The sequence below is a fragment of the Amblyomma mixtum genome, chromosome 4 (genome assembly GCF_055824585.1).
Source record: "Amblyomma mixtum isolate Tamu chromosome 4, ASM5582458v1, whole genome shotgun sequence".
Classification (NCBI taxonomy): domain Eukaryota; kingdom Metazoa; phylum Arthropoda; class Arachnida; order Ixodida; family Ixodidae; genus Amblyomma; species Amblyomma mixtum.
In genome coordinates this window covers 17,102,149-17,116,648 of record NC_143015.1, presented here as the reverse complement: position 1 = coordinate 17,116,648, position 14,500 = coordinate 17,102,149, and the positions used below count along the sequence as shown (strand labels likewise).

At 44.4% G+C, this 14,500-nt stretch overlaps 1 protein-coding gene across 1 annotated transcript in view; it reads right to left on the bottom strand.

The window, feature by feature from the left end:
* Nucleotides 1-14,244: 14,244 nt before the first annotated feature.
* LOC149345781 (lipase member I-like) overlaps nt 14,245-14,500 on the bottom strand; it is a 54,358-nt gene continuing 54,102 nt past the window's right edge. Inside the window, exon 6 of the mRNA XM_089541199.1 lies at nt 14,245-14,477. Within this exon, the coding sequence (XP_089397325.1) occupies nt 14,245-14,477 (233 nt within the window). The remainder of the gene's footprint in view (nt 14,478-14,500) is intronic.

Here is a 14,500-nt window from a genome sequence, read left to right as displayed (position 1 = left end):
ACCCTTTTTTTACGCTTCCACAGTGTGCTTTGTAGTTTTTTCCGACACAGATGGCAGACATCATGTCGGTTCACAAATACTTCTCGAGAGACTTCCTCGGTTATGTTTCGGTCACGTGTAATATGCGTACGCCTTACGAAGTAGTTCTTAGTCGAGGTGTCAATGGCAGGGCGCCATCTGACCCACATGTTGCATAATGAATTATAACCCGCGTACCTCCGACGTGCGTATAACGGCAGCTGCGAGGACGAGAGAAAAGTTCCCGGCGCTGCTCCAAAAAATAGCCCAGCCGGGTAGAATCGCTTTTTGAGCTTCGCCAAAGGCCCGTGGCGACGGCGGCTATTGTCTGCGCACCAGGCAGCCGGCAGAAACCAGCTACCCGGGGCTTTCTCAGACCGGCTGTCTCTGATTTTTTAGGAGCCGCATCATCAACGCTCCGGCGCCAGTATGCGTTTCCCTGGCTACCGACCGTGTTGTTTCTGTGTTCCGACTTAAAAGGGTTTTACCGCAGTACGGCTGCCCATCACGTTTCCATTTTATTTCGGTTGTCATGCATGCAAGCACGTGTCAAGTAACTTATGTTGTTTCGTCACTCATTTTTTTTTGTGCCCATAGAGGGGTTGCGTACTTTTATGGTGTGTAGTGAAGCAATGTACATTTCTCTTCTCATCAATTTCATTTTACACAGAGCAACAGTAGCTTGGTTTGGGTTATTTGGTAACAGTTCTTTGAAAACACAGCGCCTAAAGGACGCGGAGGAAGCAGATGTGGACCGACAGGCGCTAACTTGCAACTATATTTCGAAAGGATACCACGTAAAATATATAGGAGCCGTCACCACTGTCAGTCGATGAGCGTGCGCAAAGAAAGCCACAAACAAAATAATACAACTTGGGAAATAAGCAAATAAGGGCCGGGGGGGACAAACGAACAGAAAAGAGACATCGGGTACTCAAACTTAATTACTGCAGAAGTGCACTGTTTTAAAGGTTGTCATCGAGGTTTAGAGCCCAACAAATAACGCGGCAAAAATTAGGAGATAAAAAATGTAGATCGAGTAAAAATATGAAAGGTGTGTACAAGGCGACACGTTACGACGAACATGTGGTGAAGAAGGCGGAATGACGGTGAGGAATTACATTTATGAGCATGGCAACGGACCAATACACTGTAGCGCAGCAAGGGACGAGGACACAAGAGACTAGAGACAAACACTTGTTGTGTCCTCGTCTTTTGCTGCGCTACAGTGTATTGGAACTATGTACCAAAAAGCCTTAGAAGCCACTCTAATAGCAAGGGAAGTAGAAGCTAACAGTAATTAGGCAGTAAAAAACAAGGGGTGGAAAATTATATCTACTAAAAAAAAATTAATAAAAGGTAGAAAATATATTGCAAATATAAAAATAATTGGGGGAAGAAAGAGAGAGAAAACGAACAAAACTAGAAGTATAAAACAGGAGTGAACATGGCTCCACGCTAAAACAAAGGTGTGTGGTCGAAGAGGCGAAATGACCATTGGCGGAAGGGAAACGCAATTACGAGAAGGGTGAATAACAAATGAAGTAAAAGCTAATAAAACGCCTAGCAACAAAGCATAAAAACTGGGAGAAAATTTGAAACCATTTCAATTCACAACAGCTGGGAAGGGTGCTTGTGAAAAGCCCTCGTGAAGGCATGATTGACACCTACAGGTAGCCATCTAGGAATTCAACCTCACTCTCAAAAAAATTAACAGAAGGCGTGTTGACGTACTTCTGCCTAGCTGAACTTAGCAAAGCGCAATAACAAGACAGGGACAAGAAGAACAAGAAGCACGCAGGACAAACGCTTGTCCTGCGTTCTTCTTCTTCTTCTTGTCCCTGTCTTTTTATTGCGCTTTGCTAAGTTCAACATGTATTACCAACTCGCCCAACTTTCTGCATTGCTTTCTGCCTAGCCTTTCTTATCAAATGTGCCTCCATGACTTAACGCTCCGTTTTTCCTTGAGCTGATGTAAAGAATTCTTTGTTATCTATTTTTGGATAGCACTCGTTCTCTTGTTCTGGTTCAAATGCTTTGCAATGGTAAGCTAGATTACTTCCCGACTTGTTGCCTTCCTGTTTGTCCAGTGTAATAGCTGATTGGAGTTTTGTACACAACGTTCGCCTTGCATTCCTTTAACTTGTTTGATGTTTTGTCCTGTAGTCATCTCGTTTTTTAGTGTTCTTAGTGCAGACCCTGGATAGTTTACATGGGGCAGAGAAAACAACTTGTACATTATAACGCGCTGCCAGCTGCTTGAAATTATGTGAATACCTGTTATAATAGGCTTTTACCTGGACAGGAGTCTTGTTTTTCTTTTCTTCTCTTCTCTGCTCACTACAATTATCTTTGGAGGCTTTCATTTTTTGCAAAAGGCTTTCACACACTGCTCGTGCTACGTCTACAGGGATTCCAGCCTCTTGCAGGCGCCTAGATTGCTGTTGGATGGTAGCGGTCATGCGGTGCGTGCAGGATGTTGTTGCGGCGCCGTGAAGCCAGGTAGACACGATCCCCCGCTTAACAACTTTGGAGTGAGCGCTATAAAAGCGTAACAGACGCTTTTTGGTTCATGGATGGTACATCTAGCGCATATTAAGGTTGGTGAAATCCAATTCAATATCTATGAATTGAATACGGCCATCTGTAGGTGATTCCCAAGCGAAAGTTATGCCGGCACCATGCTCAGAAAAAAAAATTATCAACGTTTCCTTGACAACGTCGTATTTTCTTGCGTGACATTTCCTAAAAATGACAGAGAAATCATCAACGTATCAAGCTCCATCGCGTGACATTGCTATGTCATAGACTCTTGATTGATGACAACTCCACGTTTTCTCAGAAAGGGCTCCTTATGCTTTTCGCTTAGGGCCGGGTCACTACTTAGTTCTGCTGTTGACAACACTGGTCTGTCTCATCCAGTGAAGCCGTCTAGTAGACCTTTTTAACCCTAAGAGAATATAAGAGAGTAATTGAACATTGACATCCAACCGAGCGCAGCGATACGGCTACAAAGAAAAGCCATGGAGGTTTCTCGACACTTCGTAGTTCGGAAAAATTCTTCCTGATCCGGGGTTTGAACCCGGTTCCACCGCTTCACCGGAGCAGACGCTCTACCAAATGAGCTAACCGGGACTGCAAGCTTATGGTAGGGTGAGAGGGAATTGATCAATAACTCGAAGTGGGAACTGTGTTGGACCAAACTTTTAGGGGAATTCCCAGCCTACTCCAGCATGAGGGATTCCCCTATAACATTGGACTAAGTGAATGTACTTTTGATGTAGTAAATGTATTTTGATACTATTTATAGTTCACTACGATGTATTTAACGCATATCTTTAGTATAATTTTAATGTATTATACATATACTACGCGGGCGAAAGTTGTATTTTCGACGTATTTGTAAGAACGTTAAAAATATTGCTCCTAGTATAGGGACCGCACTGCTGTATGGGTGGCGCCGCCTATCGGCGCTTTAGAGTGCACAGTCCGGAGCTGTTTGTGGAGAGTTTGCTTTGGTGCTCTTAATTTCGGTGGTGTAGCGCGTGATTGTCTCCTGAAACGAAGTCTAGGCAGGCGTGTTGTTGGCGGCACTAATAGCCACGCAAATTCGTCACACGCTTCTAACCGGTTCATTTTTTCCCCATTTTGGCACCGCATTTTGCGTACATACTTAAATACAATATATCACTTTTTCAACAGAATGGAAAGCTGGGCTAGTTGTAGGTTGTTCATGATGAAAATTTCCGGGCGCGAACAAACAAAGGACAGCGAAGAAACCACAGGACAAGCGCCTTTCCTGTGGTTTCTTCGCTGTCCTTTGTTTGTTCGCGCCCAGAAATTTTCATCATATCACTTTTTCTTGCGAAACGCTGCTCGATTAAAATGCGAACTGTGCATTTTTTTCCTGCAATAAAAAGTTCGAAGTATGTGCACTCTAGGTACTCAAAGCTCATGTTCCCCAGGTAGTCATAATATGAGCAGCAAAAATCTCAAACTTTGCAGCAAAAATCGCGATCGTACCATTCGGGTGTGAAACAGAGAAAATCTTCGGAAGCTAGCAAATGACTACGCATATTCGTTTTTTTTCTTGCACGCACTGCGGACAATAGAGAATTCAGCATAGACTGCCAACGACGCTAAACCACTATTTCACAATAAATATAGACATCATAAAGTTAATGAAAAAAAATACAATAAGTTTATTTACATTAAAAAATTGCACACAGCTTATGTTCTGTGCGGTATTTCCTGTCATACAACATCCTTGCCCCTTAGATATGCGTTTTTGCTTCTTTTTTTGTATCTGTTTCAGTATGTCTCAGTATGCTTGAGTACTGTTTCAGTATGGCTCAATATATGCAACATGCTATGTACGAGATTGACTGCTGCCTTTCGTACCATTTGTTGCAAATCTTTGTTTCTTTTTTTCTTTTTTTTAGTTCTTGTGTTTGTAGAACTGGTGTACCTAATAGCTGTGTCCCCTTCTGTTATCACACACAATCATGCCGCCGCGGTGGCTCAGCGGCTATGGTGCTCGGCTGCTGATCCAAAAGACGCGGGTTCGATCCCGGCCGCGGCGGCTAGAGTTTCTTTGGAGGAGAAATTCTAGAGGCCCGTGTGCCGTGCGATGTCAGTGCACGTGTAAGAACCCCAATTGGCCGAAATTTCCGGAGCCCTCTACTACGGCGTCTCTCATAGCCTTAGTCGCTTTGGGACGTTAAACCCCATAAACCAAACCTTATCACACACAATCCCTTTAGTGATTCCTCATTACGGTACATTGATATCTCATTTTCGTCGCGCGTTTGATTTCTAATGTTTTCCTATATTATTTATAATAATACTTCATTACTGTTGAATGTATTTTCGCCGCGTCCACTGCCGATGGGTGGCTGGAACCCAGTCAAGCTGCAGTGTAGTAACTTTTTCTCTGGCCACCTTTTTCGTTTGCAAAGTTTCGAAATAAAGTTGTTTTGATTAATTGATTGATTGATTGATTGATTGATTGATTGATTGATTGATTGATTGATTGATTGATTGACTCATTGATTAGGAAGTCTGCAGTGCTTGGAAACACAGAAGCACGAAGGAGGCAGCACATGCGGTGCTTTCAACTGAATGTTTATTCAATGCATGTACATTTTTTTTATAGAGAGGGTGCATGCATCAGAAGATAACTGGCAGCCTATCACACTGTAGTTCACTGCACCACACATTCTAACTATTCTTGACGCCATAAAAAAACAACTCGTTCTTTGATAGCAATGCAGAGGGAATGCTCACACATTTAGTTTCTAGTCTTTGTATCTATGTCTTGCCACCATGGCCTCTATTGTTTGTTGTTTCCTGTGTCTGTTAATGACTTGACATGGATTAAAGTCTGGAGTGCACACACCTGGTTCGAACTCTACGCAGTGTTCAGACAGACTACCTGTGCGGTTTTGAAGGATTCTGTTGTGTTCACGTAGCTTCTCATTTAGACAACTACCGCTCTGACCTACATAAACTACATGTGGCAAATATGGCAGTGACAGGCAGCGAACAACATCTTCTGTGGAGGCAAAAAATTTCTGCCTGTGCTTCTTTGTGCAGGTTTGCTTCTTCACCGGGAAGGAATTCGTCATCTTACATAGTTGGCAAGCTTATTAGGGGCTGAAAACAGACCTCGAACAGCTTCTCGTTTGCCTATTTTCTTCAAATAATGGAATCTCGTGTGCATATACGGAATCACTGCTGCTTTCTTGCATTTTTCTGGAACGCCTTTACGCTTGTTGAGAACCATCCCTACGGCTACCGATGCCAAGACACCTTGGCGATAACCAGCTTCTTGTACCCGTTTTTCTTGATCCTGGAAACTAGCTTCCATCAGGGGCACAAATGACGTTCCCAGCGCCTTTTTGAAACAGATGGTGGTAATCCTTGTTTTTAATAAATTCGAGTTTGCCGAACGATATGAAAGCCGGGATGTGTTAGTAAGAGGTAGTGCACTGCACGGGCTTGGGTCGGCCCGAAAGCCCGGGCCTGGCCCGGCCCGCGCATGATCTGTTTTGCCGGGCCTGAACTTGCGGGCCCGCACCGGGCTCGGGCTTAAATCTGCGGACCCGAGTCGGGCTTGGGTTCGTACAGAAACGGCTGGTGTCCGATTAATCATTTACTATTGCATAGTGAAGTACACAACTGCGGCATTGGAGCAGCGACACGGATGAGCTATGGGTTATAGTACGCGCTGAGAAAAAAAACTATGCTTTATTCATTGACTTATTTATTTTCTTATTTCCACGCCGCGGTGGCTTAGTGGAGGTGGTTTGATTACTGAGTGGGGGGCCCGGATTTGCTCCTAGCCTCGGCGGCCGCATTCCTATTTAGGCGGAAGGCATGACAGCCACGTACTTTGTAGTATCATTGCTCGTTGAAGAAACCCATGTGGTGGAAATGATCCGGAGCCCTCTGCTTCAAGGTCTCTCAAAGCGTAACTCCCCTTGGGCCCTTAAGCCCCAAAAACATAGGTTTTATTTCAAATCTATATTTTTCTCATGTGAGAAAATTCGCAAACTAAACCGTGTTTGGTTTTCTTTTTGATCAGCTGACCGGAACGTCTCGAAAATGAAATAGCCACAAAATCTCGCGAGAGTTTGTAAATCTCATCTCATAACCACGTCTATCCCTCCTCGCTTCTTCAGCCTGGTTGTCATGACAAGCGCTTTGCCCTGTGAGTTATCCCGTACGGTTCGCGCGTTATCTTCTGCTCCACCAGTAAGAGTAAAATTCAACCGGTCTTAATTGGCCATTGATCGTTCGTCATCCCTAAACATATTCATACACTATTCGAAATGCATTGGGGAAGAACATATTAGTTTAGGACGCTTATAGTCTTCAAAGCACACACCGTGAAATACTCAAGCCTTTAAGCTTTTCGTTTCTGCTGAAAGGCGACCAGTTCGGCTATGAGTTCAACCTGTAAGATCGCGTTCACTAAACAAATGCCATCGCACTGCTTGCTAGGCAGCTTTAATGTTTATACTTCCGGGCGGCAAAATATAACTGATTAAAATCATGGGGGAATGCAAAGTAGTCTAGTACGCGCGTATGCAGCCCTTTTTCTTTGGCTCTCGGAACTTCAGAGTTTATCTTTGCGCACCTACACGAGATCATTGTGCAAAAGACGGGCCTGGCGAGCACCACTCTTAATAACATCCTTCTGGGTTAAAAAGAACCAACTTTCTGCAAGCCAAATTGTGGTCTTCAGAACGGAATAGGCTTGGGCAGGTGTGTAATTCATTGTAACAGCGTAATAATAGCGCGGGAAGCAACACAGGACAAAGATAAGGCGGAACAAGCGCTTGGCCCGTCTCGTCTTTGTCCTGTGTTGTTTCCCGGGCTATGATTACGCTGTTGCAAATTGGGGTTTCAGAACCTTTGTCGGCCAGTTTCTTATCGGTCTAGTAGCAGTCTACTTGCTCATTGAGCAGTATACCTCAAGCGTTCCTGTGAAACGGGCCGGGTCGGGCCCGGGCTGGGCTTCATTCCGGGATTTACGGGCCAGGCCGGGCTCGCTAGAGCGATAGTTTAGCGGCCCTGGGCCGGGCCCGGGCTTGAAGCCGCGGGCCTGGGCCGGGCTCATGCTCCAGGTCTCGGGCCCGGGCCGGGCTTGGGCCTCAGATTAAGGCCCGTGCGGTGCTCTAGTACGAGGTGCATACCTCCGACACGAGTGGTGCTGTTCACACACTAAGTTTTCTTATTTTCCGGAAATTATTTCCGGAATTATTTTCCGGAAATGACCTGTGAATTTCAACAAATCAAAACAGATCAAAACAAAACAGATCATGTGCGGGCCGGGCCGGGCCCGGGCTTTCGGGCCGACCCAAGTCCGTGCAGTGCACTACCTCTTACTAACACATCCCGGCTTTCATATCGTTCTGCACACTCGAATTTATTAAAAACAAGGATTACCACCATCTGTTTCAAAAAGGCGCTTGGAACGTCATGTGTGCCCCTGATGGAAGCTAGTTTCCAGGATCAAGAAAAACGGGTACAAGAAGCTGGTTATCCCCAAGGTGTCTTGGCATCGGTAGCCGTAGGGATGGTTCTCAACAAGCGTAAAGGCGTTCCAGAAAAATGCAAGAAAGGAGCAGTGATTCCGTATATGCACAAGAGATTCCATTATTTGAAGAAAATAGGCAAACGAGAAGCTGTTCGAGGTGTGTTTTCAGCCCCTAATAAGCTTGCCAACTATGTAAGATGACGAACTCCTTCCCGGTGAAGAAGCAAACCTGCACTAAGAAGCACAGGAAAAAAAGTTTTGCCTCCACAGAAGATGTTGTTTGCTGCCTGTCACTGTCATATTTGCCACATGTAGTTTATGTAGGTCAGATCGGTAGTTGTTTAAATGAGAGGCTACGTGAACACAACAGAATCCTTCAAAACCGCACAGGTAGTCTGTCTGAACACTGCGTAGAGTTCGAACCAGGTGTGTGCACTCCAGACTTTAATCCATGTCAAGTCATTAACAGACACAGGAAACAACGAACAATAGAGGTCATGGTGGCAAGACATAGATACAAAGACTAGAAACGAAATGTGTGAGCATTCCCTCTGTATTGCTATCAAAGAACGAGTTGTTTTTTTTATGGCGTCAAGAATAGTTAGAATGTGTGGTGCAGTGAACTACAGTGTGATAGGCTGCCAGTTATCTTCTGATGCATGCACCCTCTCTATAAAAAAAATGTACATGCATTGAATAAACATTCAGTTGAAAGCACCGCATGTGGTGCCTCCTTCGTGTTTCTGTGTTTCCAAGCGCTGCAGACTTCCTAATCAATGAGTCAATCAATCAATCAATCAATCAATCAATCCATCAATCAATCAATCAATCAATCAAAACAACTTTATTTCGAAACTTTGCAAACGAAAAAGGTGGCCAGAGAAAAAGTTACTACACTGCAGCTTGACTGGGTTCCAGCCACCCATCGGCAGTGGACGCGGCGAAAATACATTCAACAGTAATGAAGTATTATTATAAATAATATAGGAAATCATTAGAAATCAAACGCGCAACGAAAAGGAGATATCAATGTACAGTAATGAAGAATCACTAAAGGGATTGTATGTGATAACAGAAGGGGACGCAGCTATTAGGTACACCAGTTCTACAAGCACAAGAAATAAAAAAAAGAAAAAAAAGAAGCAAAGACTGGCAACAAATGGTGCGAAAGGCAGCAGTCAATCTCGTACATAGCATGTTGCATATACTGAGCCATACTGAAACAGTACTCAAGCATACTGAGACATACTGAAACAGATACAAAAAAAGAAGCAAAAACGCATATCTAAGAGCCAAGGATGTTGTATGACAGGAAATACCACACAGAACATAAATATCGAATCGTGACCTATACACTTATACTCGAACATATGTCCAATTTTTTAATGTAAATTAACTTATTTTCTTTTTTTCATTAACGCTATGACGTCTATATTTATTGTGAAATAGTGGTTTAGCGTCGTTGGCAGTCGATGCTGAATTCTCTATCGTCCGCAGTGCGTGCAAGAAAAAAAAACGAATATGCGTGGTCATTTGCTAGCTTCCGAAGATTTTCTCTCAGTTTCACACCCGAATGCTACGATCGCGATTTTTGCTGCAAAGTTTTGAGATTTTTGCTGCTCATATTATGACTACCTTGGGAACATGAGCTTTAAGTACCTAGAGTGCACATGCTTCGAAGTTCTTATTGCAGGAAAAAAAGGTATAGTTCGCATTTTAGTCGAGCAGCGTTTCGCCAGCAAAAGAGTTATGTATTGTATTTAAGTATGTACGCAATATGCGGTGCCAAAATGTGGAAAAAAATGAACCGGTTAGAAGCGTGTGACGAATTTGCAGGGCTATTAGTGCCGCCAACAACACGCCTGCCTAGACTTCGTTTCAGGGGGCAATCACGCGCTACACCACCGAAATTAAGAAAAGCAAACTCAACACAAACAGCGCCAGACTGTGCACTCTAAAGCGCCGATAGGCGGCGCCACCCATACAGCAGTCCGGTCCCTATACTAGGAGTAATATTTTTAACGTTCTTACAAATACGTTGAAAATACAACTTTCGCCCACGTAGTATATGTATATAATGCATCAAAAATATACTAAAGATATGCATTATATACATCGTATTCAACTAGAAATAGTATAAAAATACATTTACTACATCAAAAGTACATTCACTTAGTCCAATGTTCTAGGGAAATCCCTCATGCTGGAGTAGGCTGGGGGATTGCCATAAAAATTTGGTCCAACACAGTTCCCACTTCGAGTTATTGATCGATTCCCTCTCGCCCTGCCATACGCTAGCCGGACCGCTTAGCGCAGTGGGTAGAGCGACTGCTCCGGTGAAGCGGTGGACCCGGGTTCCAACCCCGGATCAGGAAGAATTTTCCTGGAACTGTGAAGTGTCGAGAAACCTGTATAGCTTTTATTTGTAGCCGTATGGCTGCGCTCGGTTGGATGTCAATGTGCAATTACTCTCTTATATTCTCTTAGGGTTAAAAAGGTCTACTAGACGGCTTCACTGGATGTGACAGACCAGTGTTGTCAACAGCAGAACTAAGTAGTGACCCGGCCCTAAGTGAAAAGCATAAGGAGTCCTTTCTGAGAAAACGCGGAGTTGTCATCAATCAAGAGTCTATAACATTGCAATGTCACGCGATGGAACTTGATACGTTGATGATTTCTCTGTAATTTTTAGCAAATGTCACGCAACAAAAAACGACGTTGTCAAGAAAACGTTGATAATTTTTTTTCTGAGCATGGTGCCGGCATATCTTTCGCTTGGAAATCACCTACAGATGGATGTGTTCAGTTCTTGGATATTGAGTTGGATTTCTCCAACCTCAATGTGTGCTGCATGTACCATCCACGAACCAAAAAGCGTCTGTTACGCTTTGACAGCTCGTACTCCAAAGTTGTTAAGCGGGGGATCGTGTCTACCTGGCTTCACGGAGCCGCAACAACATCTCACGCACCGCATGGCCACTACCATCCAAAAGCAATCTAGGCGCCTGCCAGAGGCTGGATTCCCTGTAGACGTAACACGAGCAGTGTGTGAAAGCCTTATGCAAAAAATGAAAGCCTCCAAAGATAATTGTAGTGAGCAGGGAAGAGAAGAAAAGAAAAGCAAGACTCCCGCCCAGGTAAAAGCCTATTATCACAGGTATTCAAATAATTTCAAGCAGCTGGCAGCGCGTTATAATGTACAGCTGCAACGGAAAAAGATTAGCACAAGTGACTCATGACCGGAGCGGAAAAATTGCGAGACGCGGCGCTATTGTAGCTGTACGTGCAGATAGCGAGAGTGCCTGGCACATACCACTTTCCAAAGTGGGGGTGGCCGATAGAAAGCAGCCCATCCGAAAGCAGGCACTGCCACACATTACTATTGACAGTGCATCGCCACTTTTTGCAGAGCATCCCCAGCACATTTTTAAAGGAAAATAGTGATAAAGATAAAAATGATCGCCACGCCAGCGTAAAAAAAATAAATAAAACGAGATTATGTGCTCAGCCACCTTAGCACATGGTTTGCCTGATAAGAGATCTACAGGCGTTCGTTTAAGATGTTACATTTCAGATGGGCGAATGTCTAGGTGGGCTGCTTTCTGCCGGCCACCCCCGCTTTAGGAAATGGAATGTTCCTGGCACTCTCGCTATCGGTGTACTCGGGAAAAGTAGCGCCGCATGTCGCGATTTTTTTTGCTCCGGTCATGATCCACTTGTGCCATTCTTTTTCCGTTGCAGCTGTACAAGTTATTTTCTATGCCCCATGTAAACTATCCAGGGTCTGCACTAAGAACACTAAAAAACGAGATGACTGCAGGACAGAACATCAAACAAGTTAAAGGAATGCGAGGCGAACGTTGTATACAGAACTCCTATCAGCTGCGGGCGTCATTACATTGGGCAAACAGGAAGGTAACAAGTCGGGAAGTAATCTAGCTTACCATTGCAAAGCATGTGAACCGGAACAAGAGAACGAGTGCTATCCAAAAATAGATAACAAAGAATTCTTTAGATCAGCTCAAGGAAAAACGGAGCGTTAAGTCATGGAGGCACATTTGATAAGAAAGGCTAGGCACAAGTGCGTCAACACGCCTTCTATTAATTTACCTGCGAGTGAGGTTGAATTCCTAGATGGCTACCTGTAGGTGTCAATCATGCCTTCATGAGGGTTTTTCACAAGCACCCTTCCCAGCTGTTGTGAACTGAAATGGTTTCAAATTTTCTCCCAGTTTTTATGCTTTGTTGCTAGGCGTTTTATTAGCTTTTACTTCATTTCTTATTCACCCTTCTCGTAATTGCGTTTCCCTTCCGCCAATGGTCCTTTCGTCTCTTCCACCACACATCTTTGTTTTAGAGTGGAGCCATGTTCACTCCTGTTTTATACTTCTCGTTTTGTTCATTTACTCTCTTTCTTCCTCCAATTATTTTTATATTTGCAATATATTTTTACCTTTCATTAATTTTTTTTCTAGATATAGTTTTCCACCCCTTGTTTTTTACTGCCTAATTACTTTTACTTCTTTTACTTCCCTTGCTATTAGAGTGGCTTTTAAGGCTTTTTGGTATATAGTCCCGGTACACTGTAGCGCAGCAAAAGACGAGGACACAAGAGGTGTTCGTCTCTCGTCTCTTGTGTCCTCGTCGCTTGCTGCGCTACAGTGTATTGGTCCGTTGCCATGCTCATAAATATAATTCCTCACTGTCATTCCGCCTTCTTCACCACATGTTCGTCTTAACGTGGAGCCTTGTACACACCTTTCATATTTTTACTCGATCTACATTTTTTATCTCCTAATTTTTGCCGCGTTATTTGTTGGGCTCTAAACATCTTTGACAACCTTTAAAACAGTTCACTTTTACAGTAATTAAGTTTGAGTACCCGATGTCTCTTTTCTGTTCGTTTGTCCCCCCCGGCCCCATGCTTTCCTTATTTGCTTATTTCCCAAGTTGTATTATTTTGTTTGTGGCTTTCTTTGCTCACGCTCATCGACTGACAGTGGTGACGGCTCCTATATATTTGACGTGGTATCCTTTCGAAATATAGTTGCAAGTTAGCGCCTGTTGGTCCACATCTGCTTCCTCCGCGTCCTTTAGGCGCTGTGTTTTCAAAGAACTGTTACCAACTAACCCAAACCAAGCTACTGTTGCTCTCTGTAAAGTGAAATTGATGAGAAGAGAAATGTACATTGCTGGACTACACAGCATAAAAGTACGCAACACCTCTGTGGGCACAAAAAAAAAATGTGTGACGAAACGACATAAGTTATTTGACACGTGCCTGCATGCATGACAACTGAAATAAAATGATAACGTGATGGGCAGCCGTACTGCGGCAAAACCCTTTTAAGTCGGAACACAGAAACAACACGGTCGGTAGCCAGGGAAGCGCATAATGACGCCGGAGCGTTGACGATGCGGCTCTTAAAAAATCAGACACAGACGGTTTGAGAAAGCTGCGGGTAACTTGGTTCTGCCGGCTCGATGATGCGCAGCCAATAGCCGCCGTTGCCACGGGCTTTTGGCGAAGCTCACAAGGCTATTCTACGCGGCTGGGCTATTTTTTGGCGGAGCGAAGGGAATTTCTCTCTCGTCCTCACAGATGCCGTTATACGCACGTCAGAGGTGCACGAGTTGCAATTGATGGTGCAACATGTGGGCCAGTTGGCGCCCTGCCAGGGACACCTCGACTCGGAACCTCGTCGTAAGGCCTACGCATATTACACGCCGCATATTACAGCGGACCGAAACATAACCTAGGAGGTCTCTCGAGAAGTATTTTTGAAGCGACATGATGAGTGCCATGTGTGTGAGAATTATGGAAGCGTAAAAAATTGTGATGGCTCGATGGTGGGTAACATTGCATTACCAACTGCGGTATGCAGAAAATGACACTCGCGGTATTTTGTGTAAGGTATACAATAGCGTCCGGTCGTATCAGCTGCGGAATGTGACTAGTCCACGCAGTAAATTTAAATTTAAAGGAAAGGGCGCAGTAGCTGTCCCATTTTTCGGCGCGAGGGAAGAAATCAAGGAAGGAGTGAAAGAAGGAAGGGAAGGAAATATATTCCATACAAAACTCTGTTTTGATTCTTGCGCCATTCACACACATTTCTAGTGGCGTCTTTCGCCAGTGAAACTTCGGTGATGCAAGTTCAGTCAACTTCTCAGCCTCAGGCGAGTCAGCAGAAGGGCTCCTGGCTCGGCGTGGTGAGGTACTGAATATCCCTTCCTTTCGCGGTGTCGCTGTAGTATCCCATGCGGCCGATCTGGTCAGGATGCTCCACAGGCTCTGGGCATTTCTTCTGCGTGGCCTGTGTGTAGCCTCCGGGGCAGAACCGGGACGTGAAGTTGCACGTGGTCTTGATGGAAGCAACGAAGTAACGCCAGGCCCTCTGGTGACTGCACGGGTACACTGCACACAGCATAAAAGCGTCG